The sequence below is a fragment of the Juglans regia genome, chromosome 14, assembly GCF_001411555.2.
Source record: "Juglans regia cultivar Chandler chromosome 14, Walnut 2.0, whole genome shotgun sequence".
Taxonomy (NCBI): domain Eukaryota; kingdom Viridiplantae; phylum Streptophyta; class Magnoliopsida; order Fagales; family Juglandaceae; genus Juglans; species Juglans regia.
Window position 1 is genome coordinate 351,055 of NC_049914.1, and position 20,611 is coordinate 371,665.

Consider the following 20,611-nt stretch of genomic DNA (forward strand, 5'->3'; position numbering starts at 1 on the left):
ATCATTTTAACTCTACTCATGACCTAATTATATATTATGGTTCGACCAAACAATTTATAAAAAGGGTTGCATTTGCAGGATCTTTTGTTTTCAGAACATCATTCAAATCAAACACAAAAGGTTATAATTGCATTGAAATTCACAATTCACCAAAAGAATAATAATTCAATTCACAAAAAGCATAATCCATACAATTTTGATTCCCCATAAATCATTTTTTCTTCTCCAAAATACTTTGAACATCAAGCTTCGAAATATTCACTAAGACAATCTTGACATATGCAGGCTTCCACAGTGGGTAGTGGCTCAATAGTATGCTTTCCGTGGATTGTTCTGTAAGGAGAGAACAAAATTAAGGCATACACAAAAAGAACTCATTTGTATAATATAACTGTAGACATCTATTTGGCACAATCTACGATGCTCGAGTGAAAAGGACTAAACGGTAGTACCAGAGGGTTAGGTCTGTAACGATAGCCAAGCATCATCCGCTTCTTGTACTGCTCATATATATCATCCTCAGGAGTCACCTCCCCAGGCTCGTGAGCACCAACCCCCAAGTTGTTCATCTTAACATCACCTGCCATGATCGGATCTGCAATACCATTTCTGGAGCTCCCCAGACCCTCACCTGCAGTTCACATCAACGTTACAACATCTCTCACCCAAAAAGCAAAGCAACCCAGCATCTTGACAATATTTATTTGAGGACATCACCTACTATTCACTCTCACACTCCACACTCATTCATAGGATGCGGTGGTGAGTAGTAGCTGATGAGAAAAATTTTTCTATTTATAAAGCAACAGTTGGGTCAAAGAAGGTTCCGAGCTCAAAAATTGCAAGGACATGTTGGCGATTGAGCTTAATACCCTACTTATTCCCAAGTAAATAAGAAAAATATAAAAATTTAGAAGCAAAATGATATTAATGGTTTCCTGAATCAGATTATATGACCAAAAGGCACATGCATTTGTTTCTGTGGGGGTATGTGCATGTGTGAGACTGACTTTGTGTGTGTGTGTGTGAGAGAGAGAGAGAGAGGCACCTTCTCTCCAACCCATTTTAGACAAGAGCTTATGCCCCACATTATCAGCCTGGATTTTAGCCTTTTCAGCAGCCTCTCTGGCAGCTTTCTGTGCAGCTGCATCATTACAGGTAGCCAAGAACTTCTCAAGCTCCCCTTGTGGGATGTAATCACCCATGTGATGCCCTTTTTTAGCAGGACCTCCTGTACCCAGAAAGAAAAGGAATTACTCATGGTAAGCAGGAAAAGAGAAAGTACACTAGAAGACCAAATATTGAGATACAATAGTTGGTCAATTATAAAGGCTTAAATGAAAATCCCACCAAGGAAACTAAAGCAAATTCGGTTTATTAAGGAGAAAATATAGACCTTGAAGAGAAGCAGGTGGAGGCATTTCATCTTTCGACTGTTTAGGTTGTCTCAATCTCTCTTCCTGTGCAGCCTTCTTCATGTAAAACTCCATCATGGCTATGGGATCTGCACCTGTCGATGCACTAGCTTCACCTACAATAAAAAGAATGTAGTAAATACCAGTATTGAAGACTATCAGAAGCCTTCTTAAATTGGATGGCACCCCTACACTACACAATAGCAATCAAGCTAAATATAAGTATAACCCAAGGTCTAGCTGACACACAAACTATGTATCTAAAAACCTGAAGAAAGCAATTTGATTTTTGGTTAGAATGTGACTAGAACACATTCTAAAACCCTAGTATAAATCTTCACTTAAAAAAGAATACCAAAATCGCCATATTTTCCTTACCAATTAAACATCCAATCACAAACTCCTTGCCACTGAATAAAAAAAAGGGTTTATCATCCAGCATTCAAATTAATTAGTCCCCTTTCTATTTTTATCATTAACTATTCAATTCTTTGTCTGAACAAGAAGCCACATTTCTAAGTCTTTCTGGCAAGAAACTGAAGGAAATCCTTTCAATTTCTATAGGAACTGTTCGAAGTCTTTTAGGGCTTGTTTGAAAAAAGTTTTCATCCCAAAATTATCATCTCATCTCCTTCCCAAACATCACTCAAACACGAATAGTTTCAAACTAATCATTATAACTTTTCCAAACTTTCAAACAAAAAATAAAAAACATACAACTTTTTCAAATCCTCAAACAAAAGTAGTATTAAAAAACTATATTCTAACAATATTTGAACTTTATAATATTTTTTATTCAATTTTTTTCTCTCATTTCCCAAAACCCCATAAAACATTAACTCGAACCATCTCAGATTCTCACTACTATTCACAAACTATCTTACAACTATTTACAAAATTCTCATATTATCTCACTCCCTTAGCTTGTCCGGACTTCTGAGAATCCTGTTGCAAACTTTTGCAAAAGAGAGTGGGAGCAAAGAAGGGTTCGCTCAAGAAACAATGGAATTAATAGTCCTTGGGAAAACAAAGAGAAAATGAAGTAATTCTGAGGACACAACATCTCACTACTATTCACAAACTATCTTACTATTATTCACAAAATTCTCATCTCATCTCGTTCCCCAAGCTTGTCCGGACTCCTGAGAATCCTGTTGCAAACTTTTGCAAAAGAGAGTGGGAGCAAAGAGGGGTTCGCTCAAGAAAGAATGGAATTAATAGTCCTTGGGCAAACAAAGAGAAAAGGAAGTAATTCTGAGGACACAACATCAGTGAAGAATTGAATGGTCCTAACAACGTAGGGTTCTTGTTTGGTTGTACATATAAGAGGCCAACACATAAAAACAATCACACTCATACTGTGAAATAACTTATCCTAGAGTCCTGTTACAACAATTGCTGCACATTCACTTTTACCGTTAATGCCAACTGCTACACTGAGCTAGTACGGTGAGACCAGTATCTAAAATCAGCCAAATACAGAAGATCCTGAACCCCTCATAGCAAGGAACCAACTAAAAATGTTTTTAGAATACTTGTTTTGACTAGTGTTTTTAGAAGACAGAGAGGAAAAATGCTTTTATATCATTACCAGATCTTCCTGCTTGTGCTGTTTGAACTCTAGGATCCTCAGCAGTATCATATAAAGCAGAGGCAGGGGTTTGATAGTGCTTCTGAAAAGACCTTTGTGAAGCACTAGTGGATTTAGTAGCTGAAGTACTCGTGCCACCTTGAAAACAGTAAAAAATAAAATAAACTACAAAAACAAGAAAGAAAAATAACAATAATATTGGCAACAGTGGTAGTAACTGATAATGGTACTTTGCAATAGCAGTAGTAGAAGTAATAGCAACAATGATAACGATAATTTATTGATGTATTAATAACAAATACAGTAGGAGTAGAGATAACAATAACTACATAATTAAAAAACTCAATAACCAAGCGAAGCCGGCCCTTTGTTTTGGGAGGCAATACCATGACAAACAGAAAGACAAAAAAGCTAATGATTCTTGTCCTAGGATCATGGAACAGTATGTTTATACTGATGATACCCAAATTAAAAAGCCATTTGAAGAAGAGTAGTATCTTCGATTGACCTCAGAAAATTTTCCTTTTAATGAATGCAAACTTTTCATTCTTAACTTTCAATGTTAAATTAATTGGTCACTTTTTACTTAATTTACACCAAAACTATAACTTTAAAAAGACAAATAAATCAGCTATACAAAAGATCGTACAACTCAATCTAACTTTATAATGTTGTTCTATTTTTGTTGTATAAGCTAATAAAGTTTATTAAAAATTCCCTTGGTTCAAATCTAACTCACCATATTTTGTTTCATTAATGAAAAATTAATGAATATATTACAGCTTGTAGAATTATTGTAAACTGAAAATTTTAGTAAATGCCCATGATTAGGGAGAAGTGAGGATGTGACACCCCAGTCCCACATTGGGAAAGGAAATAACTCACAGAGTAAGTTATAAAGTTAGTTATGGGGCTAAACCCACATTTGCTACTTACTATGTGAAACTAGGCTTATAAGTGATTCTAAGGAAATTTCAAATTGACTAGTCTTTTATAGCTTATAGTAAAAATGTGGCTAGCCCTTTCCCTGAGTGGTTACATATGGAATTAAAACTACCTAATAAGACTAACCATGTGAGTCTTGAGCAGTGTATGACATGACCTCGATGAGGAGTTTGAAGATTTAAGAGAGAGTTTGAAACACCTCAGTCCCCACATTGGAAAAAGGAATAACTTTTTTTTTATAACCAAAAAGTTTATTAAATCACCTAATTAGTCATGGCCCAAGTACACAGGAAGTATACAAGAGAAAAACATCTAATTACAAGCTAAGGCTGAAAAACAGCATAAACGTCATTAAAGACTATTCCCATCCATTACAATAACCGAAGCCCAAAGCAACAAAATACGAAAAAAGAAAGCTCTAAACCCTTCCACCGATCGTTCTCTATTGTCAAAATGGAAAAACTCAAGAGTGTAAAACCCTAGTCCCACATTGAAAATATGTATAACCCACAGAGAGTGAATGGGTTATTAAGATATCATTAGTCATAGGTGCTAAGTCCTACATTGGCTACATACTAGTTGACACTGAGCTTTATAGGTGATTCTATGAAAGCTTCAAATTGACTAGTCTTTTTGGGATATATAGAAAAGGCTAGCGCTTTGCTGGAGTCATTACAGAGGATCCCTAAACTAAATCCCACCTCCAAATACCCTCATTTGCAAGAATGCATAAATTGCAATGCCACCCAACTTTGAGGAGAATTTCATTAGGTAAACTTCCATATACAAAAACAACCACATAACCAATACTAAAGTACCAACCATTATGAGATGTTTGGGGTTCCCTGTTCCGTGAAAGAGCCTTTTCCTCTTCAGCAAGTCGATACTCATAATATTTATAATCCGCACAGCTCTCATCAAATAGAAACCTGCAAAATAATATATAACACATTTTTTTGGTCGGTAAATAATTTTATTGAGAACAAGAATAGGGAATAGCCCAAATACAAAGGACATATACAACAGTGTCACCTATGCAAGATAATCTAGTGACCCGTATAACAACACATCTTAAAGCATTAGAATTTCTTTTTTTAGTGGGCAGTTTACAAATGCCAAATATACAGATGTTACTAAAGTGGGAAAATTATGTTTAACCCGAATTTACTTATTATGCATGACAAATTATATATTAAGATGTTATCAGGGTTGGGGAAATGGCCATGCACAGAAACACCTTAGATTGAAAACAACCAGAGCAAATGCCAAGAGACAGCCTAATATGCTTCATTGTCATGAGGTCTTACTTAAAAGGGCTATCTCCAGGGTTCTTCTGACGTGTAATATGCTCAAATTGCCTTCCATTTTTAGCCACAAAACTTGCTAATTTGTCAGCAACTTTCTTCACTGTAGGATCAGTTGGAGAAGGTAGTGCTGCATATCACTTACAAATTGATTAATACCGAGAGCATGAACAAGGGAATGCAAATTACTCTTGTAGCAGGCTTGCCACATATTCCAAATCTTTCATTGAACATCTCTTTCCACCAATGTTGATAGGTACTAAAGGTATAAGCTGCAGTCATGAGACGAGAAATATTCAAGAATGTTTTGTCCTCTTCATCCATACCAATTCAAGAGTAGAGACACACCCTCAGATGATTTCATCAAGAAGATTTACTCAATGAAAAAGAAAAAAGACTGATATAAAAAATCAAAACAAAGGAGACAACAACATCCAACACTTTGGAATCGATATTCGCCAGACCCATAGCTTTTTAAATTGTTAAAAATAAATAGAAATGTGCAGGGATTGATAAAAGAGAAAGCAGTAAACTTTAGTTAGCCTCCACACAAATGATTTCTAGGAGCTCCGAAGAGCATGATGAGAAGAATTAAAGATGATATATTCATAATCATCATAGTCACTTGTCATAAAAAATTAGGTACAACATTCGAGAAAAAAGTCCAGATACTGTATAAAATGCATAAAAATGTAATCAACTCTGTTCTATAATCATCCATTTCCCTACTTTCATATCTCTTTCCCAAGTAACAACCAAACAGAGTGGAAAGGTGGCGCCATTGGGTGTGAAAAATGTGCTGAACTTGAAAACCATGAATCGGCCATAGAGTGCCTTAAAATTTGGTATTAAAATACACATTTTATTAAAGAGAAGAAATGATTTCGTGTAAAACCAATGCGCTCTCAGTAGTTGAGAAATGACAACAACCAGTAATGAGTGAACTGGGAAAAGGAAACATTTGACTTTTCATCATGACTTTACAACGTATCACATGAGGGAATATTATAATCACCATTAAAATCATAATGATGGCCAATTTAAGGACTAAACCAAAAAAGGAAAATTATAAAACAAAGGAAAAGAATTATCAAAATAAATCAACCATACAAAAAGGGGGAGTGGAGATAGATAAAGATATAACAAATGAACATAATAGCTAATTAGACAAAATCAAGTGTGAAAAATTATAATTAAATATAAAAATTAAGTTAGCACATAGATTTCCATATTGCACTCATGCATGAGGTATGCAGTATGAATGATAGAATTAGCATGACATGTTTTTAAAAACATGTAGATATCGAGAGCAGCAAAAACAATATAGAGAGAACAAGATAGCTGAAAGTAGTGGGAATCTTTTCCTAAACTGTTCCTCACTATATCCAAATACCAACAGATCTGCAGACTGTCCACAGAAACCCAACCAAATAAAAGAAAAATTATATAAGCAGTTATTACCAACATCCCCTTCTCTAGATGAATGCTCAGAGGCATCCACTTGATCTAACTTCTGTCGTTTCACTGGTGCATCAGCTGAAACTTTTCCAGCATCAATTTCATCTTCATCCTCATCTGCACCTAACTTGACAGGAGGCACCACAATCTTTGATTTCTGTTTCAAGCTGAAAGCAAGTTTTCCACCTGAAGCAGACTGGGGGTTCTTGCGTGTATCATTAGTCTTAAACTCTGTACTTGTTTTATTAATGGAAGCATTAGCAGTCAATGACCCTGAATTAATTTTGATTGGTCTAGACACCTCTAGTTTGGCACTGTTCTCCTTTTCATTCTCCTTTACTTGTTGAAGCTGTTTGAACCTCTCCATGAACGAACCATCATTAGCAAAGAGGCTAGGAGGCACCGCTTTATCCATGGGCAAAGAACCAAGTATGCCTAGGCTGTTACAGCCAATAACTGTTTGACAAACAAGCTTCCAAGATATTTAGAAAATGCACAGGAACTTCAGGTCTGATCTTTCTCATTCTTAAGCGAACCACAGTTCTTAATCAATTAATGGTAATACTAACCAATAGGTAATAAATTTATGAAGAAGTTAAACATAGACATGAAAAAACCAGCATAAAATAAAACTTGGTCACCTACAATCACCCAGATCTTTAATCACAAGAAGTGTGACCCACCTAACAATTGTGAAGTAAATCTTCTACTACAAAAAAAGTTACAGAGTTTAAATTAAAATTATGTAAACAACGGGTGAAAAAAATGATGTGGACGAGTGTCAAGTGTGATAACCAAAAGTGATAAGCATATTCAGCTAGCAATAACATTAAAGAAATCTTCCAAAACCACATTGATGGCTACACCAACTTGTCCATAAAACCAATAAATATTAAACACACCACACACCACATTCCAAACCATAAAATACAAATCAGAGTTTGAGGCGGAGGCTGTGCATATCAACTTTAATTCGAAACGATGATTTCCACCATGACCCAAAAAAGTAGAAAAGTAATCCCGGTAAAACATCTTTTAAATTAGATTTAAAAAAAAAAAAAAGAAGCCAAAATTTGGCATCTTCCAACCTTTTTTTTTTTTTATAAGTAAAATTTGGCATCTTCCAACGTTATGTAAACAATCAATACGTCTAAACTATTGGGTCACATTAGGGTTCATAAAATTCAAGCCTTTTATTTAATTATTGGAACTGAAACCCTAGTAACCTTAAAATCAATAGTAATCCGTACTCATTAACCGCCAATCACTGACCCCACATGGTAAAGCAAATAGCCCAAAAATTCAAAACCCTTGAAGCTTGTACCAAAAGCCACACACAAACTCAAATACGAACACACGTACATGAAGGCAAAAAATAAACCCAAGAATTGCAACCCTATCCTCCCCACGAAAACCAAATCAATCGCGAAATCCGAAAATCCAAAACCAGAAGAAAGGGTAAAGAATTATTTACCGGAATATGCTCGATAAGAATCTAACTCGAGTGGAAGTCTCCGAACGATCGTCCAGGAAGCAAGATTTTATCTTGCCCTAATATGTGGCATCAAAGATTCAAAATGGGTTTGAGACCGAGAGGACGACACAGGAGAGAGCAGAGTTGATGATACCAATACGTGTATTAGTAGTCTTGGAGGCGTGATTTTAGTCAATTCACATTCACCCTAGGTTTATTTCCCTTTTTCTTTTTCTTTTTGACAAATAGGCTTATTCCTAATATATTTAGTGAAAATATATTTACGATCATAAATTATGTAATTATCACAGAATTATTTTAAAAAAATAAATAAAATATAAGATTCACATAAAAATAAATAAGTATTTTAATAGTAAATCTTATTTTTTTTCAAAATGATTATACAATATTTACATATTTTACGATTATATATAAAATTATTCATCCATTTAATTATATAAAAAGTTTTGACTTCCTAAACATTCATACCGCATTAGTCGGTGTTAAAGTTCCTCCACATATACCACATTCATAACGCTTTACATGCTACCATTTTAGTTAAAAAATTAAAAAAGCCTTTTTTTTATTTACTCTGCTTGCCTTGTCCAGACAAGCTAAAGATAAAGTTATTTTTTTTTAATAAAGCCTGATCTCATTGAAAGTCAAACTTATAACATCTCAGTAGCTACAATTGATTGAATGTACATTGGGCATTCTTCAATATCATATAGATCTACAGAGAAATTGAGAGCTCATTTAGCTAGGTAGTGTGCAGCTATATTAGCTTCTTTGCACGCATGTGATCCTATCCATTGACTGCAGCTGTTCAAGATTTGTCTTGCACCCTCAATCATCATTCCCCCCTTGCTCTAGTTGGATTCCTCCTTTTGTAGGATATCAATGACTTGTTTAGAATCTCCTTTCCAGTATTACCTGTTTCAAACCAATTTCCTTGCAAAAAATTGCTGCTAAAAGGAGACCATGAGCCTCCGCATCAAATGGATTTTCTGTGATTACCCGTGATGCCCTGAGTGCACCTATAACCCGACCATTGTGATCTCTAATGATTACTCCCAGCCCCAATCTCCCTGTATTAACACTCAAAGCTGCATCCCAATTTGTTTTATAGAGGCCTACTGCTGGTTTTTGCCACTTGAGTTCTTTTTGATTACTCGGTATTAGGTTGGGTTGGTGGGACTGGTTTGCCTCATGAAAAGAAACCACCTCAATTCTTGTTGTTTGAGATATGCTCGTGGGATGTCTAAAGCCTTTACCATGCATAAATTCGTTCCTTCTTGTCCATATCCCCTTTAATGTTACAGCCATCTCTTCCAATTCATTTTGATCTAGTTGCTACACTAGAAACATTCATGTATTGAAGAACAAATCATTTTGGTATGAAATCTTCTTGACTTTGATGCATCCATTACTCCACACATCCCTTGCAACTGAACATCCCCATAGGGCATGGCCTAATGTTTCAGGTTCTATTCTACATATTGGACAGAGGGGATCTATAATGACTTTCCTCCTCTTCAAGTTGGCACAAGTGGGAAGGGCTTCACTGCAGGCTCTCCAAACAAAGAATTTTACAGCAGGAGCAACCTTCATCTTCCATAGCCTTTTCCACACATCTTTATCACTATACTTTCTCGATGCTTCCCCCTCCATTCTTGACTCCACACTCCTTTGGTAGTGGTAACCACTTTTAACTGTGTACTGTCCATTGTTGGAGAATTGCCATGTCATTCTATCTTCTCTTCCTCCTAAGCTAATGGGATGGATTTGATGGCTTCAATTTCTTGGGTTGAGAACATCTCCTACATGAGGTCTTCTTTCCATAATTTCAGGTTGGGGTCTATTATGTCACTCACTGAATTACACCATACATCATTGTCTCTCGGTGATGAGATCTGGAAGGAGAGTAATGTTGGAATCCACCTATCCCTCCAAATGTTGATGCTGGTACCATTTTCCACCCTCCATATTAAACCTGTTTTTTAACAAAGATAGGCCTGCACGGATGCTTCTCCAAACATAAAAAGGTCCTGAACCCAATTTTGACTCCAACAGACCCACCTTAGAGAAATACTTCTACTTGAAGACTCTTGTGACTAATGAGGATGGATCTTGTAGCATTCTCCAGCTTTGCTTTGAAAGCATGGCTAGGTTGAAGCTTTGAAAGTCCCTAAAACCAAGGCCCCCTAACTCCTTAGTAGAGCTAAGTTGTTCCCAAGATATCCATTGGATCTTTGAGGTGTCTTCATTATACCCCCACCAGAATTTTTTAAGAAGTTGATTCAGTCTCCTAGAGGTGGAGGCTGGCAGGAGGAAATTTCTCATTGCATAGGTTGGGATAGCTTGGAGTACAACTTTAAGAAGTATTTCTTTACCTGCATTTGAGAGGTGCTTTGTCTTCCAATTTACAACTCGAGCCCATGTTCTATCTTTTAGGGAATGAAAAGCTCCAATCTTTGTTCTCCCCACCATTGTAGGTAACCCTAGATATTTTTCAAAAGTCCCATTTGATTTAATGCCAACAAGTTGTAGGATCTAGTTTTGAGTCTCTTGCTTAGTATTCTTGCTAAAAAATACTGAGGATTTTTCCTTATTTAGCACCTGTCCTGAGGCCTGTTCATAGAGTTCCAAAATCAATAGCAGTTTGTTTAGTTCCTCGGTTGTAGCTTGGCAAAAAAGAAGGCTATCATCTGTGAAAAATAGATGATTCACTTTTGTGGGGCCTCTCCCTAACGGTGCACTAGATAAATCACCCTTCTCTTCAGCCTGATTCAGTAGTGCAGATAGGGCTTCTACACATATAATGAAAATGTAAAGGGAAAGGGGGTCCCCTTCTCGAATTCCCCTAGTTGGGCAGAAACTTTGTTGAGGCTCACCATTAACTATAATGGAATAAGATACTGAATTTAAGCAATTTTGGATCAGATTGACCCAATGTTGGGGAAATCCCATTTTCTTCATCACAAATTCCACAAACTCCCATTCGACTCTATCATATGCCTTGTTCATATCTAATTTTAGAGCCATGAACCATTTCCTCCCTTTCATCCTTGATTACATTGAATGAAGTACTTCATATGCTACTAGAGTGTTATCTGATATTAATCTCCTGGAAATAAATGCACTCTGGTTTATAGAAATGATTGCAGGAAGTATACCTTTTAGCCTATTTGCCAAGGTTTTGGAAACAATCTTATAGAGGACATTACAAAGGCTTATAGGCTTGAACTCAACAACCTTTTTTGGGTTTTTAACCTTGGGAATCAGGGTAATAAATGTGTCATTGACCTCTTTAAGAAAGCCACCATGGTTAAGAATTTGAAGCACAAAATTACAGACATCTTCACCCACTACCTCCCAATGTTTCTGATAAAATTGAGCAGGAAAACCATCGGGTCTCGGAGCGCCCAATGGGTTCATTTGGAAGACAGCTTCTTTAACCTCCTCAACTGTGAATTGCTTCATGATTCTTGTGGACATTTCATTGGTGCCTTTTGGATGTAAAGCATGTAAACAATCTTCAAATTTACTAGGCGAAGTTGTAGAAAAAATGGTAGAGAAAAAACCTGTAAACAAAGCTCCAATATCATTATGTTCGACGTTCGTGAGCTACATTCCCATCATTGTCTGCAATGGATTTTATGGAATTAGTTTTCCTTCTTTGGTTGGCCTGCATGTGGAAGTATCGTGTATTCTTGTCTCCATTTCTAAGCCAGTGTTGTTTTGCACGCTGCCTCCATTTCATCTCAGTTTCAGCTGGTGAGACTTCAATTTTTCTTTGTAATATCTGCAGTTGATCTATGTTGGATCCATCACCATTGTCTTGTAGTTGGCTGATGGTAGTCAATATGCGAGAAGACTCTCCTTTTGCTTGCTGTGTTGCCTTTTCTTTCCAGTTCAAAAGGTCCCTCTTGCAGAGATTAAGCTTGAATCTCAGCATGCCTGCTTGTGTGTCCCCCCTTTGGTCGTTGTTCCATGCTACTTTAACAACACCTCCACAATCCTCCTTTAGTTCCCATGTTGCTTCATATCTAAAAATCTTGTTTCTCCTCCCCCTTCCATACTCAATATGCTGTAAATTAACATGTAAAGGGGAGTGATCAGATTTGATAGCTACCATAATATTGCAGTAAGCTTGGTTAAAAAGTTCATTCCATTCCTTATTGGCCATTGCCCTATCAATTCTCTCCTTTGTGAATTCCTTACCCCTCCTGTTATTAGACCAGGTGAATTTCTGCCCTTTTGAATGGATGTCACAGATTCCACATATTTCAAGGGCCTGCCTGAAATTTTCTATATGATTGTAGGGCCTCCTAGCTCCCCCTACCTTCTCCCTTTGGTGTAAGATTTCATTGAAATCACTTGCACATAACCAAGGTATTGGTGGGCATGGTTTAAGGATCTTAAGCAAGTCCCAGCTACTGTTTGTTTTCATTGTATCTAGGTGGCCATAGAAGCCAGTAAATTGCCAATTAGTGTTGCCTCCCTCATCCTTTATTCAAGCATTAATGTGCCAACGAGTGAAACTTGTAACTTCGATCTTCCAACCTTATTTCCATAACAGAGCAATGCCACCACTTGATCCCACACTATCTACGGCAAAACAGCTATAAAATCTCAAGGACCTTCTTACCTCCTCCATTCGGTTTTTGTTGCACTTAGTTTCCACAAGGAACACTAAATGTGGGCACTTATCCTTAATCAATCTCCTAAGGATTCGAATTGTCCGAGGGTTCCCAAGCCCTCGGCAATTCCATGTTAGGATACTCATCTATTTTGGCAGGTTGGGAACCAGCCACTGCATTTCCAGATTGTTTCTCTAATTCACCATCGCAGATCTTGAACTTCTTTGGGCTAGAGCCATGTTCTGTGTTACTACTCATCCCTCTCTTTTTGATCCCCACCATTTGGTTAGAATTTGTTACATCCATCGAGATCTTGTTTGACATTGCCTTTCCTCTAGCCTTCCTTTTTCATTTACCAATTTTAGTATCCCCATCAATGATTTCAAGGTTATTGCTAGGTAATGAGGTTAAAGGACTAGACATAGGTTCCATGCTCCTCCTGGTGCTGTCTGGGCTTGTTCCTTGTAATACCGATATGGCCGGTTCTAATTCCATTTGTTTGATAGTTTCTTCAAGTACATCCTATTCGGATTCATTATGTATGTGGATTGGTTCATTGTTGAGAACACCAGTGTTGGGGGTTCCCTGTTTGGTTGGGCACCAGGTTATGGGTGTTCCATCTGTTGAAAATAAATTAGTCATATTGTTAAGCCCATTGTTTTTCCCCTCCCTCGAAATTTCCTCCTCCTTAGTAACTAATTATGTTTCCTTCATCACCTTTTCACCATAAGTTCCTCCATCCTTCTTGGTCTTCTCCTCCTCATCCTGCTGTCCTTTTTGTTTGTTGTATTTAGGAGTGCCACCATACTTTCGATGGTCAAATAGGTTTGTATTCATTGGTTGAGCTCGCAACCAAGGTCCAAACTGTAAAGTTTGTTGCTCATCTTGGTGTTGGTCAAGCCTTGGTCTCGAGCAAGTCCTTCCTTTGTGGGATAGAATGCCACAGTGGAAACAGAAATTTTGGAGATGCTCGTACTTAAATGATATCCAGTATTTTTTCCCCTCAAACTCCAACCACCTACCCCTCAGTAGAGGCTTATTGAGGTCCACATCAACCCTCACTCGTAGGCACCTCCCCCAGGCTGAACCATCAGAGTCTGCATCCACCCTAATCACCCGTCCTAGAGTTGATCCAAACTGCTCTCCGATTCCTTCAGTCATAGCAACCAGTGGTAAGTTGTGGCATTGAACCCAAAATGGTTCATATTGGAAACTCATAGCGTTCACAAATACATTCTCATCCACTTAAAACCTTTTCTTTGTCTTGTATTTGTTGAAATTCTATCAAAAAGCATTGGTCATTAAGGTCTTTGAACCGCACCCACCCCTGTAATCTCCAAATCTGAGACATTGTCGTCCTAAATGCTTCATTATTAACCCCTTTTTCAGAAAGCACCTTGCCTATGATGCCGAGTTTCCCTCTGAGACTCCTAATCTAAGAAATAGCTTGATAGATGTGTTTACATATTTTTCCATACTTTGCTTGAGAGAAGATACAACCCCTGCATCTACTAAAAATAGTTATTTTGGGACAATTTAAATTCCATCATAAATGCTTTTGTTGGTCTCTAGCTAGGCATGAGAGACTTTAACTCCATTACCAACCAATCTGAAAAAGGTGGTGGTCTCCCCTTTGCATGCCCCTCCAATCCATCTGGTTTAATCTATTTTATTAATCATAGTGGATTTATTGATCTTGGAGTCTCAAGCTCACCTTTTACCTAGTCAAACAGATACATGGTTTGGCTAATATTAGAGAAAGGCTAGACAGAGGCATTGCTAACATCCAATGGAGAATCTTGTTCCCTGATGCCCATCTCACAAACCTTATTATGGATTCCTCGGATCATGCTCCCATCATTCTTTCTACCAAAGTGATCAATAACCAGAAAAAAAAAACCTTTCAAGTTTGAGTTTTGGACTATGGACCCCTCTAATTTGGATGTGGTTAGTAGTGACTGGCATCTTCCCTTATCTGGCACTCATGCTTGTAAATTCTGTAGGAAGTTCAAAGCTATTAAACATGCATTCTCTTAAAATCTGGAACAAGAATACTTTTGCCAACATCCATGTTGAAAAGGAAAGCAGATATCTTACATTCACTGATGTTGTGTCCTCATAATTACTTCTTTTTCTCTTTGTTTGCCCAAGGACTATTAATTCCATTATTTCTTGAGCGAACCCTTTTTTGCTCTCACTCTTTTTTGCAAAAGTTTGCAACAGGATTCTCAATACAAACTTGAAAGTGAGATGAGATGAGAATTTTGTGAACAGTAATAAAATAATTTATAAATAATAGTGAAACAGTTTGATGCTTTATAGAATTTTGAAAAATTAGAAAAAAAATTGAATATAGTTAAAATATTGTAGAATATAATTTTTTTAACATTATTTTTATTTGGAGATTTGGAGATTTGAAAAAGTTGAATTGTTTTTTATTTTTTGTTTGAAAATTTGATAAAATTATAATGATTAATTTGAAAATATTTGTATTTGAATGATACATCTTAAAGTATTAGAATTTCCTTTTTTAGTTATAAATGCCAAATAGCCAGATGTTACTAAAATGAAAAAATTATGTATAACCCGAATTTACATAATATTGAGAAATACTCAGAACCGGTCGGGTGTTATTAGCAATTTTACACTAGCCAATAGGAACTCAACACATGAAATTTATTTGTCTTATAGTGAATCCTACCTTATTGAATTAGCTCTACTACTTTCCATGTCCTCTCCCGTCCAATTAGCTCTACACCAGACCCTAGAAACTCAAACCCCTCCCTCTGTAGCTCAAACCCCTCCCTGCTACTCGGTAAAAGTTGATGCCAATAAAGAATCAAAATCTCACATCCACACTGTAGGTTTTATGAGAAAAATCTTAACCTTAGAATAAAACTCTACACACAACAAAGCGCATAATTGTTCTTCCCCCAAAACCACCAAAATACAAAATAAAAAATGTAGCACGCAGTACATGTATGTCAAACAGATGAAGGGTACTCAACTATATTATTTAAAATAAGCACAAACAAAATATTTGTTACAATAAATGGAGTTGGAATGTGGACGTTACAAGGAAAGATTTGCAAATGGAGATGAGATTGCTCTAGATCTCTTTAAGAGCCTCTCACAATGCAAGCAAAAGTAATTTCACTTACTCAATGAGAGAGAGAGAGAGAGAGAGAGAGAGAGAGAGAGAGAGAGTGTGTAATCTGATTGTTTTGGTTTTTTTCTCATTGGGAGTTTGGGACTAAAGGAATAGAGACAAGGGAGGAGGCTGACGGGGGTGGGGGTCAAAGAGAGAGAGAGAGAGAGAGTGAGATCGGGTACAGGGGAAAAAAGAAAAATGTGATTTGCTGCATGTGGGTCTATTTTCTATGTTGCTAAAATTCATATGTGGCAGGTGCTCATTCGTTGGTGTAAAAATGAATCTTACACCCGACCGGTTCCAAGCGTCTCCCTTATTATGCATGACAAATTATATATTAAGATGTTATCAGGGTAGGGGAAATGGCCATGCACAGAAACGCCTTAGATTGAAAACAACCAAAGCAAAAGCCAAGAGACAACCTAATATGCTTCAATGTAATGAGGTCTTACTTAAAAGGGCTATCTCCAGGGTTCTTCTGACGTGTAATATGCTCAAATTGCCTTCCATTTTTAGCCACAACACTTGCTAATTTGTCAGCAACTTTCTTCACTGTAGGATCAACCTACAAATTGATTAATACCGAGAGCATGAACAAGGGAATGCAACTCACTCTTGCAGCAGGCTTGCCACATATTCCAAATCTTTCATTGAACATCTCTTTCCACCAATGTTGATAGGTACTAAAGGTATAAGCTGCAGTCATTAGACTAGACATATTCAAGAATGTTTTGTCCTCTTCATCCATACCAATTCAAGAGTAGAGACACACCCTCAGATGATTTCATCAAGAAGATTTATTCAATGAAAAAGAAGAAAGACTGATATAAAAAATCAAAACAAAGGAGACAACAACATCCAACACTTTGGAATCGATATTCGCCAGACCCATAGCTTTTTCAATTGTTAAAAATAAATAGAAATGTGCAGGGATTGAGAAAAAAGAGAGCAGTAAACTTTAGTTAGCCTCCACACAAATGATTTCCTAGGAGCTCTGAAGAGCGTGATGAGGAGAATTAAAGATGAGATATTCATAATCGTCATAGTCGTCATAACAAATTAGGTACAACATCCTAGAAAAATGTCCAGATACTGTATAAAATGCATAAAAATGTAAACAACTCTGTTCTATAATCATCCATTTCCCTACTTTCATATCTCTTTCCCAAGTAACAACCAAACAGAGTGGAAAGGCGGCCATTGGGTGTGTGAAACATGTGCTGTATTTGAAAACCATGAATCGGTCATAAAGTGCCTTAAAAATTGGTATTAAAATACACATTTTATTAAAGAGAAGAAACGATTTTGTGTAAAAGCAATGCACTCTCAGTAGTTGAGAAATGACAACAACCAGTAATGAGTGAACTGGGAAAAGGAAACATTTGACTTTTCATCATGACTTTATATTCACATGAGGAAGATTATAATCACCATTAAAATCATAAGGATGGCCAATTTAGGGACTAAACCAAAAAAGGAAGGTTATAAAACAAAGGAAAAGAATTATCAAAATAAATCAACCATACAAAAAGGGGGAGTGGAGATAGATAAAGATATAGCAAATGAACATAATAGCTACTTAGACAAAATCAAGTGTGAAAAATTATAATTAAATATAAAAATTAAGTTAGCACATAGATTTCCATATTGCACTCATGCATGAGGTATGCAGTATGAATGATAGAATTAGCAATACATGTTTTTAAAAACAAATTGATATCGAGAGCAGCAAAAACAATATAGAGAGAAACAGATAGCTGAAAGTAGTGGGAATCTTTTCTTAATCTGTTCCTCATTATATCCAAATACCAACAGATCTGCAGACTGTCCACAGAAACCCAACCAAACAAAAGAAAAATTATATAAGCAGTTATTACCAACATCCTTTTCTAGATGAATGCTCAGAGGCATCCACTTGATCTAACTTCTGTCATTTCACTGGTGCATCAGCTGAAACTTTTCCAGCATCAATTTCATCTTCATCCTCATCTGCACCTAACTTGACAGGAGGCACCACAATCTTTGATTTCTTTTTCAAGCTGAAAGCAAGTTTTCCACCTGAAGCAGACTGGGGGTTCTTGCGTGTATCATTAGTCTTAAACTCTGTACTTGTTTTATTAATGGAAGCATTAGCAGTCAATGACCCTGAATTAATTTTGATTGGTCTAGACACCTCTAGTTTGGCACTGTTCTCCTTTTCATTCTCCTTTACTTGTTGAAGCTGTTTGAACCTCTCCATGAACGAACCATCATTAGCAAAGAGGCTAGGAGGCACCGCTTTATCCATGGGCAAAGAACCAAGTATGCCTAGGCTGTTACAGCCAATAACTGTTTGACAAACAAGCTTCCAAGATATTTAGAAAATGCACAGGAACTTCAGGTCTGATCTTTCTCATTCTTAAGCGAACTGCAGTTCTTAATCAATTAATGGTAATACTAACCAATAGGTAATAAATTTATGAAGAAGTAAAACATAGACATGAAAAAACCAGCATAAAATAAAACTTGGTCACCTACAATCACCCAGATCTTTAATCACAAGAAGTGTGACCCACCTAACAATTGTAAAGTAAATCTTCTACTACAAAAAAAGTTACTGAGTTTAAATTAAAATTATGGAAACATCGGGTGACAAAAATGATGTGGACGAGTGTCAAGTGTGATAACCAAAAATGATAAGCATATTCAGCTAGCAATCACACTAAAGAAATCGTCCAAAAACACATTGATGGCTACACCAACTTGTCCATAAAACCAATAAATATTAAACACACCACACACCACATTCCAAACCATAAAATACAAATCAGAGTTTGAGGCGGAGGCTGTGCATATCAACTTTAATTCGAAACTATGATTTCCACCATGACCCAAAAAAGTAGAAAAGTAATCTCGGTAAAACATCTTTTAGATAAGATTTTTTTTTTTTTTTCAAAAGTCAAAATTTGGCATCTTCCAACCATACTACCATCCAAATTTCATCTCACTAACTAAGATGTAGCACATTTATCACCGTTGAATGATAATTTGTTGGATTTTTTATCATTTAATGGTGATGAATATGCCATACCTTACTTAATAGGATGAAAGTAATGAAAGTAAGATGATAATATGATGGATAATATTACTCTTTACTTTTAGACCACCTGGGGCAACATTCTTCTTAGACATGAAATAACCCTAACTGCAGCAGGACTGCTCTCGCACCCTTGTGCTGGGAAAAATAAAGGGTTGTTCATATAACGATTAGAGTTCTACAAAACCATTCAATTTTATTTAAGCCTTCATTTCACAATATAAAATAGAACAGCGCTTAATGTTTCAGAAACCCATTCAGCATTCACTCAGGCTTTACTTACATGAGATAACTCGGAACAAAAGCTCACTCCAAATCATACCCCTTCTCTTGAAGCTCCTGAATGACCTCATTCCTCATTCTCAACCACAACTTCTGAGCTTCTTGCTCGAACTTCTTGTTCTGCAACTCCTTCTGATAGTTAAACGCATCTTTATCCGTTTCAATATACCCTTTTGGACCGATTGTGGTGCCGACCATGCCCCCTTTGGCAATGAATTCTTGCATTGCTTCTTCATCACCCGGATATGGAAACTCTCGCCGCTCGTAGAGGTGGGCTAATTCTCTTTCTTCCTTGGGCCGAGGCTTCAGCGTCCACCAACCCAGCGGTGATGTTTCGTTGTAGAGCCAGGCGGCACCAAATATCACGTACGTGCATAACAGAGCTTTGCCAATTTGTTTCCAGAAGTAGTAGTCCTCTTTGCCAAGTCCTACTTTCTTTAAGTACTTCTCGGCATTCATCGATTTCAACAGTTCGAAACCTGAATTACAAATTAACGCAAAAAACAGAGGGCTTAAAATATTTCATTCAAACTTTTCAGTGAACAGTTGGAGGCATGTTAGTTTACGTCCCTGATAAACAAATGAATGAAATAGGTTAAAAAGAAGCAGAGGAGACGTTTCGATACAAGAAAAAACAAAATCAAAAACCAAAAGAAAGAAAGCAAACGAAAATGACAAGCCGAGAAATCTGTTATGAGATTAGGGTTATTGCTCTTAAGAACCCGAAGTCTGTCTTTTAAGTTATTAAAGTGTGTAGTTTTGGTTTTAAGTCTAGTTGACTGAGTCAAGAGTCGTGGGCTCGTAATGGGTTGTTATTTCCTTTTAAATCGTGGGTCAGTTATTTCTTGTGAGTAGTGGGTTACTCCCACGTTGAGTACTGGGTCAATGTACATGGCCTATTTATATTTGAATTCAATGAAAGGAGCAAGAAAGTTTTTATCCAGCAAATTATACAGAGCAAAGAGGCCTGGTGACCTCGAATCTACCAGTAATAATCTAATTTATTACAATATCAATCAGCTCATAACAGTGGTATCAGAGCCAGGTTCCTGCGACATGGCTGAAGGGACTAGGCAAGCACAATTGGCTGAGATTATGGCATCTCTGAAAGGTGAGAATCTGCGCTTGCGGGAAGAACAAGATAAACAAAAAGAGGTGTTAGAGGCGGTACTACAACAGTTAAGTAACTTGGCTTCAAGTTATGAACAGATTGTAGGGATGATTGGCAATCAACATTCTGGAGAGTGGGGGAATTCAGGCAAGGTCTCTTAG

General features: G+C 36.8%; 3 protein-coding genes across 6 annotated transcripts; all 3 read right to left on the minus strand.

Annotated features, from left to right (window-relative positions):
* Positions 1 to 101: 101 nt before the first annotated feature.
* On the minus strand, positions 102 to 8,352 carry LOC109001518 (SURP and G-patch domain-containing protein 1-like protein). 2 transcript variants are annotated; one of them, XM_018978846.2, is made up of 10 exons: positions 8,188 to 8,346; positions 7,397 to 7,422; positions 6,717 to 7,169; positions 5,259 to 5,385; positions 4,774 to 4,880; positions 3,007 to 3,144; positions 1,397 to 1,531; positions 1,049 to 1,231; positions 453 to 631; positions 102 to 333 (listed from the first exon to the last, which is right to left on the minus strand). In XM_018978846.2, the coding sequence occupies exons 3-10, from the start codon at positions 7,126 to 7,128 to the stop codon at positions 307 to 309; spliced, it is 1,308 nt and encodes a 435-aa protein (XP_018834391.1). In that variant the 5' UTR covers positions 7,129 to 7,169; positions 7,397 to 7,422; positions 8,188 to 8,346; the 3' UTR covers positions 102 to 306. The 2 variants fall into 2 exon arrangements, with proteins under 2 accessions (XP_018834391.1, XP_018834390.1); XM_018978845.2 differs by lacking the exon at positions 7,397 to 7,422 and having other exon boundaries at positions 8,188 to 8,352.
* A 3,442-nt stretch (positions 8,353 to 11,794) lies between these two features.
* Positions 11,795 to 12,640, minus strand: LOC109001487. Its single transcript, XM_018978791.1, has one exon. It carries the CDS (start codon positions 12,638 to 12,640, stop codon positions 11,795 to 11,797), a length of 846 nt encoding a protein of 281 aa, XP_018834336.1.
* A 5,093-nt stretch (positions 12,641 to 17,733) lies between these two features.
* LOC109001522 (SURP and G-patch domain-containing protein 1-like protein) lies at positions 17,734 to 20,102 on the minus strand. 3 transcript variants are annotated; one of them, XR_004798273.1, is made up of 2 exons: positions 18,499 to 20,102; positions 17,734 to 18,309 (listed from the first exon to the last, which is right to left on the minus strand). XR_004798273.1 is itself a non-coding variant. In XM_035685091.1 (2 exons), exons 1-2 carry the CDS (start codon positions 19,408 to 19,410, stop codon positions 17,912 to 17,914), a joined length of 468 nt encoding a protein of 155 aa, XP_035540984.1. In that variant the 5' UTR covers positions 19,411 to 20,087; the 3' UTR covers positions 17,734 to 17,911. The 3 variants fall into 3 exon arrangements, 1 of the variants encoding a protein (XP_035540984.1); XR_004798272.1 differs by having other exon boundaries at positions 18,495 to 20,102; XM_035685091.1 differs by having other exon boundaries at positions 19,341 to 20,087.
* Between the last annotated feature and the right edge of the window lie 509 nt (positions 20,103 to 20,611).